At 36.3% G+C, this 12,967-nt stretch overlaps 1 protein-coding gene across 2 annotated transcripts in view; it reads right to left on the reverse strand.

Annotated features, from left to right (window-relative positions):
* The window catches only part of LOC107668171 (radixin), a 97,443-nt gene that overhangs the window by 26,980 nt on the left and 57,496 nt on the right, over positions 1-12,967 (reverse strand). For both annotated transcript variants that reach the window (XM_016459968.1, XM_016459969.1), the window contains exons 3-4: positions 3,519-3,602; positions 910-1,005 (exon numbers count right to left, since the gene is read on the reverse strand). In XM_016459968.1, coding sequence (XP_016315454.1) covers positions 910-1,005; positions 3,519-3,602 — 180 coding nt within the window. The remainder of the gene's footprint in view (positions 1-909; positions 1,006-3,518; positions 3,603-12,967) is intronic.

The following is a 12,967-nucleotide window of genomic DNA, read 5'->3' on the forward strand; positions in this document are numbered from 1 at the left end:
ATGTATATTGCTGCTGCCACACAGATCTAAAATAAACATGCGATTATCTCCCAGCAGTTTACCTTAAACCGACTTAGTTTAGTACTCACATGCTGTGACAGCCGCTTTCTGTCCTTGTGCTTCAGTTGTGTGCACTCAGAAAACCGAAGTTTAAACTAATATGGTTTAAAACGCATAATTTCAACGCTATAAACATGATAATCAGAACCAAAACACATGTTTTAGCAGGTCCGAGCTGTATTGGCGCAGCTCTATTCTGGAAAAGGGGGCGGGGAGCAGCAGCTCATTTGCATTTAAACTTATATTACATATTGTAAAAATGGGCATAATATGTCTCCTTTAAATAATTTCAAATATCGGTATTTAGCATTTTATGTTTAATATCAAAACATGATTTATGCATTTGTAATTGCAGGTTAAATGCACTCATGTTTTGCATTAAACTGTGTATATGCATCTAAATGCCACTTGAGATGCAGCTTCTGTTTTCTCTGCATTGCAAAGATGAATTTTGTTGATACTGATTTCATTTGCTTGGTAACATCCCAAAAGTCTTATTATTCGAATTCACTGATTAAATGTAAGAATTTGACTCAAAAGATAAGGGACACTTTTAGAAAAAATGGCTTTATAAAGGTAAAAATGCCCATAAATGTAAAAATCAGTTTAAACTTATTGGAAAAAGATTAATTTCTATCAGTGTGAACTGACCACCACACAGAATATGAAGAATATCAAAAACTTTAGGAGTTCACGACGGTCCTTAAGGTACCAGCACAATAACATACAGCAAAATATCGTCTAATTATCGTTATCGATAAAATCCCAGAAAACAGAGATATTATTTTTTGTCAATGTCGCACACCCCTACTAGCAAGAGACATGGAAAAGTGGGAGGGAAAACCTTACCTTTTTATTCAGCTTCAGCCACGTTGTGTAGCCTTTACTGTCCACGTACTGCAGACCGAAAAACCAGACCTCTCGCAGACCTACCGTCTTCACCACCTGCAGGATGACCATGAATGAATGAATCTTTCAACAATCAACATAAATGTGAAAGAGCTGAAATATACTTTTTTTTACATCGAAGTTACCATTTCTGAATGAAACTACACAATATTAAAGATATGCTAAATTATATACGAGTTCTTCAAATTGAAGATAAATAAGAATAAAAGAATGAACACATGTGAGAACCAAATGCTGCTCTAAACAGGCAACAATCATTCAACATACGTATAGTGGGAAAGGTCTATTCAGAAAGCCCTGTTCACAACAGTCAATAAGGTCAGGAAGCTTTTTGAGGTGAGGCCATTTTTTCCCCCTCAAAACCCATTCAAAGCACAAATTAAAGAAACTCCCCTCTGGGAGGCTGAAGTGCACAATGCGCAAGACCCTCAGTCAGGTTAAAGGGTTACTCAACCCCAAAATGAAAATTTTGTCATTAATTACTCCCTCATGTCGTTCCAAACCTGTAAGACCTCCGTTCATCTTCGGAGCACAAATTAAGATACCTTTGATGCATACGGAGAGCTCTCTGTCCCTCCCATAGACAGCAATGTAAGTAACACGATCAACGTCCAGAAACGTAACAAGGAGATCTGTAAAATAATCCATGTGACATCAGGGGTTCAACCGCAATTTTACGAAACTACGAGAATACTTTTTGTATGCAAAGAAAACAAAAATAACGACTTTATTCAACAATTTGTCTCCTCCGCGTCACCGTAGCACCATTTTGGAGAGTATTCACTGAACGCAAACAGCGTATGCTGTTCTGTGTCAGCTGTGCCACATGGATATGTTTTCTATGTATATTTACGCTTTGATTTGAATGAAAACAATTTATCCGTGTGGTGTGGATAAATGTGGTGTTGAATAAAGTCGTTATTTTTGTTTTCTTTGCGTACAAAAAGTATTCTCGTAGCTTCGTAAAATGATGGTTGAAGCCCTGATGTCACATGGATTATTTTACCGATCTCCTTGCTACGTTTCTGGACATTGATCGTGGTAATTACATTGCTGTCTATGGGAGGGCCAGAGAGCTCTCAGAATGCATCAAAAATATCTTAATTTGTGTTCCGAAGATGAACGGGGGTCTTACAGGTTTGGAATGACATGAGGTTGAGTAATTAATGACAGAATTTTCATTTTGGGGTGGAGTAACCCTTTAAGTAAACTTTATTTCTAATAGCGCTTTATACAATACAAATTATTTCAAAGCTTTATTTAATAATTAAAAAGGAAAATAGCAGAATTAATAATGCAAAATTTAAAAATGAGGCAGCTGTAGAAGGACAATCGTGTCATTATTCAGCTGCAGCCAGTTCAGTGTTGGTTCAGTTCAGCTCAGTAAGTGTTGTGAAGCTCTGAAATTTGAGCGCATAAATATTGTTGTATTTCAAATAGTGCTGTCAAATTGGCTTGTTAACGCAGGCGATTACTATTTTCAATTTAACTCGTTAAAAATATTTAACGCAATTAACGCAGGGGCGGCGCTAGGGTTGGCTACCCCACTCACAACTGCTGCTTCTTTCACTTTTTCTCTTGACGAAGTGCATTTATTTAGACGCAGAACATCTTTACGACCACATCAAACTGGAGACGTTTCAGACGCGTGTTCCACTTCAGCGCCAGGCGCAAGTCAAATGAGCGTGGAAACGGTACTGTGCTCGAAGCGCGTGCTCTTCAATTGCATGTACAAAGGTGCCGGCGTGCGCTGTAGCCTGTATCATTTCAAATCAAATCGCGAATGAAACTACGAGCATGCAATGTCGTGGTCAGTTAAGTCATGAAGTTACCAAAAAGGCGATTAAAACTGCCTTAAAACTGTACATGCATGTAATATTTTTTTTTATGAGTCACATTTAAGAACATGTCTCTGAAATGGTTTTCAAAACTGTCCTGGAGCAGCCCAGCACTGTCTCACTCATCAAACACACCCGATTTAACTCGTCAGCTCATTAATAGAGACTTTAAGACCTGAGGGTCAGAGAAGGTAATGAGAGTTGAGCGAAAACAATGTGTGTCAGATCCACGTCACGTTCAGCGGCAGCTCTTAAAGAAATAACAGCCAAAACAACCTAATAACCAGCTGCTGTGATGTCTGTTCATCAAAGACAAAAAGAAAAAAAAGAGGAAATCAATAACTTTTATAGCTTTAAGGATTCCCCCATATTTAATTTAGAATTTAGTGTTTGATAACTTTATTAAATTTCTGTATATTTCTGCTGGGTTTATGTGAAGATTGTTTTAAGTTAACTTAAATTAGAAGTTATTTTTTAAAGTTTAATAAATGTTAAAATTGATAGCTCTCAATTATACTGTAATGTTGAATGGCTATAGTCAATGGTTAAATATTAGGGGGAAAAACAATTTCATAGAGGCATCAGTAGTATTGGTATCAGTCCTGACCTTCAGTCAAAATATTCTATTAAACAAATATTAACAAATATACTGTCCTGGCTGGTAAATTAGTATTAAACTCAAAACAGTGGTATTTAAATGAAGACACTTACCTGATCAAAGAGCTGTTTGCCAGTGGTGTTGGGTTGGATGGCAAATTCCAGCTCCGCATCCATAGTAGTCACACGCACATTAATCTGTACACAAGAATAAAAATATATATATATTATAAATTATCCTGATTGTTCATTTTAATTTTACACTGATTACTGACCAATTAAGACTGATTAGTATACTGACACTCGTGAAATATCACACTCCTGGAAGACTCTCTCAGCCAATCAGGATCTTAAAAGAATTAAATATACACACACACACACACACACACACACACACACACACATACTATCACCACAATATGCCATGTCACTAGTATGCTTTTATTTTGTTTAATTAACAGTCCTAATCCATACTTCTCATGGTTTGTTATATTGTAGCAACAGTATTTTTAAATATCTTTTTTCCTGATTAATTGAGCTGACAATAAATTGTTAGTATCTATCATTCTCTCCACCTCATACAAACATGCACAAAAGAGAAAGGTGATCCAATGAGCCATCCTGCTGGGATTGAGTTACAGCAGAGTTTTCAGTGACTCTGTCCGCCATATACCGCAGCTTGGTCTTCCTTTCTACCCTCTCATCCCCACTGTCATTAATTTCTAATGAAAGCTCTAGGATGCATCACATAATATACCATGAATACAGACATCGTTCCTTACCTGCCTTGCTATGCATTTCAAGCACAATAAAACTGGCTTTATCACATATGGGTAAGTATTTATTTAGTACATGTCATTAGGGTTGGGAATCGAAAATCGATTCCGATTCCAGAATCGGATACTTAAGGTCAGGAATCGGATACTTGTTGTCAAATTAAAATTTCGATTCCGCCTATCGATTCCTTTTTTTTTTCATCTGTGAGGACCGGACATAGCGATCTGCCAGGACCTTGCTCGCTAATCTAAGTGCTCCAAAGTTTGGCTACATTTGCGATCAGATGCCAAAAAAGCTAAGTATAATATCTGTGATTGCTAAACATTTTGCAAGAGAGGTGTCACCACCAACAATGCAAAGCACTTTAATTTAATAGATCGTTAAAGTTCGCGAACACTATTCAAACACCAACGTGATTCTATTCCTAAATTACAATGATTCGACTGTTTCATTCCTCAAACTTTGACGTGTGCGATCAATGTTGTGATCACTTGGTTCGTCCGTGCAGTGTACGATCACAATTTGCGTTCGCGCTACCATTGACCTAAAGAGCACAAGCATGTTTTAATTCAATTGTTTTAGTTAAATCATGGCTGCCTTTTACTAATTTGTTTCTTTGTTTTAGTTAAATCATAGAAATTAATACTATGTGCTTGAAATAATAAATCTAGACAGTGAAATATACACAAAATAAAAAATAAATAAATATGAAAGTGCAACCATCCTACAAAACGGTTGAGCGGGATTCAAACCAGCATTTCCGGCATGGGAAACCTTACTCGTCTCCCATAGGGTCATCTGTAGGTTTTTCATTTATATTTTAAAAAAGTGCCTAAACCCATTTCTGGGGTAAGATGTGAAATTGTAATCCTTCAAAATGGTAGAATTAAATCTCCAATGTCCAGTTTGTCCAAAACCTTTCAAATTAACAGTTAGGGAAACGCAAGCATCTTTTGATACGTCTATGTTCCCAATACAACTGTCAAATATGCTGTCCAGTGAGGTCCTTGGAATAAATAAAAAAAATATATTCTTGTGTGACACCTATGGGGTGCCGAAAAGAAAGTAAACTCCATGCTCAGGGGGTGAAAAAAATTAGACATCCACAAAGCCCAGGTCCTTGCAAATTGGATGCAAAGGATTTGCTTGTGGGGAGGTCTGGGATATTTTTTTGGGAAATCTATCCATGACAGACAGGGTTTAAAATACAATAAGTAAGAAAATCTGATATGTGCACGAGGGCAGACCATCAGTGATGGTGCAGGCATCCATGGTAGATTGTTCAGCCTCAACTGGTCCTTTTTTGTTGGTTTTGCAAAATAATTTTCTTGACTCAAATGTCAAGAATTGTTTTCACACCGTCATCTAGGGCTGTCACGATTATGAAATTTGGCTGACGATTAATTGTCTAAAAATAGTCACCGTTATTGCGATTAATTGTCTGTATTTGGGGCTTTGGCGATTATGACAATTATCATGATTAATTGTCTGTTTTTATGGCTTTCATTATATAATTATGATTAATTTAAGGGTTCAGTAAATAATTATGATGTTATCTTTTAATCTTTTTGAGTTATTATTTTAGAGTGTAAGATTATACAGAGTATTCCAAATTCTACTTATTGGCCAATACCGATCCAACACTAGCGCTATTTTTTTTTTTCTACACCACTACAGAATATCAATACTGTGTTTGTGGAACTAATGGTCACTCTTTTAAACCCTTTGTTAAACGCAATCCACTAAATACTCACTTCCTCATTACAGAGAAAAACTACATTTGAATAAAAATATATAAGCTATGAAATTAAACTAGCTGACTGTATAATTTAGCAGCAAAAACAATATCTTAAAAAAAAAACTTTGGTGCACATTATACAATTTAAACATGTTTATTCTGTTAACTATTTGTATTCTTACAAAATACATTCATGAATATAAGATCATAAATCATGATAAGAAATCATGAGAAAAAGAAAGGCTTCTAATAATCTGTCTGTTTGTGATAATCCCTTCCTTCCTTAAACTTAAAGTATTATGTGAATATATCACCTCGGAGAGAGAGTTTCACCGTGCTGACTGTCATAACTGAACGTGACGTGCTGTTTGAATGCTGAGCGGAGAATGACTGACAGCTGCAGCAGAAAGAAGATGAGTTTCTGTAAACCTCAATTCTGTCCCTCACATTAAGGCGGTTTACCTCACATTACGCTATGGAGGCTCTCTTTTATTTATTAATTTATTTGGTTCCTCAGTGTTTGTTAAACGTTCTATAATTTATTAGTCGTATATAATACAGCATGTAACGTTTTGTAAGCTAGTTTGTCATTGTATCTTACTGATTTATTGTTGTTGTGCTTTTTAATTAAGAATAACAAAGAATCCATCTTTTGTTTTAGTCTTTAAAAAAATGAAAGGTGCGTAGATGTAAGCAAAACAGTGACAAAAAGATCGCGAATTCGAGTGAAAGTACGATATTATCGCAGACGATATATATCGCACACCCCTAATTGTAGCGCAACAAAAATAAAAAAAAATATTGCGACCAAATCATGTGCTCGTGCGACCAGCTGAGAAAGTTAGTTGCAAAAGAGCGACCAGTGGGAAGAATGAGTCTGGAGCCCTGTATAGGCTATACAGTGCATGGAAAAGCAAACTGGTGCTCTTCTGATTCTTTTGGTGTATGACTCCCCATTGTGTCGTATAAAAAGCGCAATAATCAAATAATCGCGATTAGATCAAATAATCGCGATTAGACAGTTATTTAATTATCGCGACAGGCCTACCGTCATCCTTGTTCAAATCACCTGTGGATATTTCTAGAGCGTCATCTTTTGCTCTCCTGTTAGCGATAAAGTGACAGCCATTTTGAAAGCTTGTTTCTTTATTTCCAGTTCAGTAATGCACATCCACATCTTAATTAAACTGAGGTGGAACCTTGTAGTTTCCAACAGCAATCCTCTGCTACCATTGTTAATCATGAATGACGACTAGGGCTGCACGATAAATCGCATGCGATATTTAACGCGCATCTAATCTGAAAAGACATATTCTGACAAGATGCGCATTAAATATCGCATGCGATTTATCGTGCAGCCCTAATGACGACAGACAAAAATCTCCTATTCGAAGCCCCACAGTCATCACCCTCTTTTCCATCCACACCAAGCAACACCCTAACAACAGAGGAAAAGGAAAACTACCCCCCCAAACATATTCTCTTCCCCAAAGAGAAGCGCCCCTACATTAACTAGTTACCAAAACTCGTTGAAAACTTCAATGCATTCTTCTTGTTACATTATTACTAGGGCTAGGTAAAAAAGTAAAAAATATCAATATCTCGATTTTAATCGATTCTCATTTTTACGGAACGATATCGATGCTTACAGTAAATCCCAAGAATCGATTAGTCTAGCCTGTTTTCAGTTAATGGACGGAACATTGAAGGGCACTTCCCATCCAATAAATCGCAATAAGCATTGTGCTTTGGTGCTTTTAATATGAAAGTCTCAGATTTCAAATTCTGTCCATTGTATTGCAGTATTTAAACAATAAATGTCGTTTTGGCGCTGTTTAATGTGAAGTGACCAATCGCTGTAGCGCCTCAGTTCAACAGACACGGCAGTTTCAGCACAAAATAAACATGACTAAACATCTGAATGTAAGTTAAAAGAAAGAGTACAACTTTACAATCCATATCCTGTCTCATGTAATCGCTCAATCAGTGTTTCAGCCACACAAAGATGTCAATAATGGCTTGTAAACAATGTCATGTAACATCACATTTACCTCCGAAAAAACATATTCGGTGACCATAAACTCATTAGTCAGCTAGAAAAATAAACTGTAGAGAGGGGCATTTTGCTAAATATATGCACCATATAACATTATAACTTTTACTGTTCTTCAATGTTTAATTTATGTTTGAATAAATCCAACATTTTTTTTTATGACAGCCACAATTTAAATGTTTATATTTAAAAAAAAAAAAAAAGAATTGAAGTAGAAATATTATGTAATTGTAACTTTATTTTAAAAACTTCATTAAGTGTAATTTAAGCAGTTGTATAGCTTACAAATCAGTCAATTTTAACCTTCAATATTATAGTACCAAATGACTCCCATGTATATTTTACAGCATTAGTTGAGAGATTTTTTTTCCTTGAGAAAAATTGCCAAGTACTGTACCTGATATATATCCAAAATAATCAATATTGAATCGAATCGGTAATTGAATCGAATCGCAAGCTTGTGAATGAGAATCGAATCGTGAAATTTGTGTCAAAACCCAGCCCTAATTACTACACTATACATTGTTTCTATACATCTATTGAAAGGTTGCATGTCAAAACAAATCAAGGTTCAACTATCACAAAAGTCAAATATGTATATGTAAATTTATATAAGCATGTAAAATGCAGAAATGATCTTTTAAATCTCCTTAAATGAAAAGAAAATCAAAATGGAGTTACAATAGCAGGCTCACACTGGCCTGAGCACACGGAAGCTTTTAGCAGGCTGTGAGAGTTTAGGAGGTGAATTGCATGTTCAGCTGAATGGAGCTGAATAATTCACAGCAGGAACAAGAGCTGATCTCCCACTCACACTATTTACACCAGCTATTTCACTCTCTGGTTGACGGTCATGTAACAGCTAATGTAAAATAAACAGGACATGATGGGTGGAAAACAGGACCACTATTACAGACCATATGAATTACTTGTATCTGATGCTGCAGAGGCTGTTGAATTCAGATTTTTAGTTAAGTAATACCAAAGTCCCTTTAAGGCAAGTCATGTCACTCAGCGGCGATCTTTGAAATGCCTCTCGGGCATGCAAGTGCAACTCCTATCTCTTTGAATGGGGAAACATCAAATTCTCCAAAACTGCTCACTATAATCTTACGATTAAATTTCATATTTGAAATCACCAAAGAAATCTGACAACTGTGTCATAAATGTTCTATGTATTGCTCAAATAACATTATAAAAAGCTTATTTCTCAGGCTAGATCAGTCAGTGCGCATGCGCAGTCCTAAGCGCACGTATCAAAACACGGACTGTTTCTATAGCATCCAGGACATCTAACGGCAGCTGATGCGATTGGCTCTTTCATTCAGAAGGCGATTGAGTGGCCATATTGAGCGTTGAATTTTTCCCCATTCAAAACTATACAAGTGACACGTCTTGGATATTCTATAGTCTTTGGTAATAACTCAGGTTTAAAAATTTGAAAATGTGCTGCCTTACAAGACAGACTATTCAAAATAACAATTTGGCTGATTCCGGAGCGGTCCTCAAAGAAACCCAGAACTCCAGGGCCCTGTAGCACAATAGACTGCTGTTTCAGAGGACAACAGAATCTTCTGCTACTAAAACCTGCTCACCTAAAACTGAAATGTCTAGTCTACTGTCCACCAGCACAAACATGTGCATACACTCAGACTGAGTAAAAGCATGAGACAATGAGCAAGAAAGGTAGAGAATTTAACTGGCTATCTAAGAGATGAGCTTTAGATGTCCATTCGTCTGTGTGTGCCTGCCTTAAACAAAACAAAACATAGCAGAAAGAGGGGAGATTAGATAAGTGATATACAGTGGGTACGGAAAGTATTCAGACCCCCTTAAATTTTTCACTCTTTGTTATATTGCAGCCATTTGCTAAAATCATTTAAGTTAATAATTTAAGGGGGTCTGAATACTTTCCGTACCCACTGTACTTGTTTAAGATAACTCAATCTCTGATTTTTTTCCCACTGTATATTCTTCCCCTAGTGGACATTATCAGAAAATAAGGAATCAGTTTCCACTGTTATGCTTATGGTAAATCAGCTTTATATTTCCCCAAGACCTTACAAGGTGCATTAAGCCTTGTTCAGACTGTCAGTCCAAATCTGATTTTTGTGCATATCCAATTGACCCTTCGCAAAGAGCCTGATCTGACCAATCATAATGCCAAATCTGCCATCTTGTCTGGCAAACAAATCAGACAGCAGAGTAGCCTAGATTTAGGTGGACTTAAACTTGACAAAATTGTGTGTATTGACGTCTTTCTGCGGTTAAAATAAAAAACATTCAAATGTTCATTCATGTTTATTTCGTGTAAGACAATCGGTTCACGTGCCGCTTGAATTGAGGTGCTACAGTGATCGGTCACAACACATTAAAGAGCCATAAAATGGTAGGCCTATTTGTTTGTTTGAAAAAAAAAAAAAGACAAAAAAAAATGGAAAGTAAGACCTTGTTTCATACCATAAGTAACCTGCTCTTGCTATCCCTGACAAACAATGCCGCTCTCACACTATACTCATGTTCTCACGCAGTGAAAAATACATTGCAGAGCAAAGAGGAAACTGACAACACACTGACAGAGAAGGTTACTTATTTTGTCATTTTTAAAGAAATTCTAACAATAAATACCATTTTGTGGCTCTTTAATGTGTCGTGACTCATGACAGATCACTGTATTGCCTCAGTTCAAACACGTGAACTGATCGTCTTTTCATATTTATGTAAGGCACGAAATGAACACGAATAAACATCAGAAAGTATTTTATTTCAACCGCGGAACACACAACTGTTCAAGCTTAAGTCCACCGAAGTTAATCTACTCTCCTGTCTGATTTGTGGTTAATGCTAAAGGGATACAGCTGTGGCTATTGGGCGTGCATATTTAAATTTTCCGAGCCAACAATAAAACGTGAAACCTATGAAAATGGTTTAAATAAAAGCACATGGCACCATAGTTAGTCTTTTTGCAGTAAAGGACCTGTCATAGTTTACTGAGTGGGAAGATGACTCAAAGCGACGCGAGGTTAGCTGCATTGAAAACAGATGAGCACACATGTGCATATACAGCTCCCATTCGGGGTGAAGTTCACAGGATTTTGTCCACAGAATGATAAGAGAACACATTTAACATATTTTATTATTTCACACTCAGTATTTTAACTTAAGCGCTGCAAGCTATACATACAGCGCCGGACATGAAAGGTTTTCTGGTACGCAAAACAAGTACTTTAAATTAGGGCTGACAGTCGATTAAAATTTTTAATCTAAATAATTACAGGGTGCTGCGATTAATTAATCTAGTTAATCGCAAACTAAATTTGGCTGAGAAAATACCCCAAAAAGGTAATTTAAAGCTATTATTGTGTTGAATGTTTACATAAAAGAAGATAATTTGAGAAACATCTCAGTATTTTTGTTCATGCAATGAAAGTCACTGGGAACCAAAACAGCTTTGTTACCAACAGTCTTCAAAATACCTTCTTTTATGTTGTGCAAAAGAAAGCAAGTCATTCAGATTTGAAACAACATGAGGGTGAGTAAATGATGACAGACTTTATTATTAATTAATTTATTTTTGGTGAACTATCCCTTTAATGTTTTTTATTTATTTTTGAATAAATTAAATGATACTCTAAAGAAGAAACTAAAACTACCAGCAGGTGGTGGTTTGGCATGGGCCGATTACCGGTTTCAAGGTATACCGCGGTTTGAAAATTTCATGGTTTCAAAACCGCTAATATTTTCCGTAATACCGTTCCTGCGGTATGCGCTGTTTTTCATGTCTCATCAAAGACTGAACCTTCAGGTTGAGTGCAGTGTAGAGAGTAACACGACCCTCCTCCTCCTGTTGGTGCGAGCGAGCGGTCAGTCACGTGTTTACTGTGTAGGATGGCCGAACTAAGGAGCTTCCCCTGGAACTTACGCGATCGGCAACCGGCCGTTTTTTTGTCTTATTGCAAGCAACTCTTCTCTGTTCTGGACTTGCACAAACTGCGTTGCAATGCAATTGTTTTCCAAAATGTAATTTATGTGAAAATATGAAGTCTGTAAATGCCCGTTAACACAGGCCAGAGACGCTGAAGACGGACGCACAGAGAAAAATACTGTAACAGGCAGATCACTCACTGTTCATGATGCATGAACTATTGGAAGAAAATCCTCAACATTCATTTGGGGGTTTATATGAATGTGTTTCTGAGGGGAACTGACTGTCTTCAGAAAAGTTTACGTGGTATTTTCTTTTAATCTTGTCTCTGTATAGTTCATATTAAAGCAGTGTTTCAGCGCAGTGCTGCTTTGTTTACAGTGGTTACCAAGGAAACACCGTATCTGGTGTTCCAGAAGCGCCTCCTGCTGTCAGAGAGTGAATCTGCGTCTCATTCAGAGCTTCTGCTGTTTGTTTCGTTCAGGCATGTAGTATAATTTCACAAAGCTAGTCAAAACTTTCTGTTTTTGCTTCAAATTGGGTAATTATTCAATCAAATTATGTATAAGAAAATATATAACTAAATGATATGAAATGATATAAATGATATGTATATGAATTATATAACTATAAATTTAAATAACTGTAATTACAGATTTAGGTTAAATGTCAGTCTTTATTTTTCTTTTTTAGGAAACAAATCAAAGAAAAAATAAACTAATTCTACTATTCCTAATATTCTGTATGTTGCTCAAAAACAAAATATATTGTGTTCAGCGGAAAATTATTATTATTTTTTTTTACCCAGTCATTTAAAAATAACACATTTTTAGAGCTGTAACAACAATACTGTGATATTTTTACTTAAGGTTATCATACCGGCCCATGCCTAGTGGTGGTAAATGTCTTTATGAGTGATTCGTTCAAACGGCTGATTTATTCAGGAATGAAGTAAAGGCTCTCTTTATCAAGTCAAGTCAAGTCAAGTCTGCTTTATTGTCAATTCTTCCACATGTACAGCACATACACACAGAGAATTGAAATTGCGTTACTCTCAGACCCTTGGTGCA

Source organism: Sinocyclocheilus anshuiensis, unplaced genomic scaffold, assembly GCF_001515605.1.
Source record: "Sinocyclocheilus anshuiensis isolate Anshui unplaced genomic scaffold, SAMN03320099.WGS_v1.1 scaffold3332, whole genome shotgun sequence".
NCBI lineage: Eukaryota > Metazoa > Chordata > Actinopteri > Cypriniformes > Cyprinidae > Sinocyclocheilus > Sinocyclocheilus anshuiensis.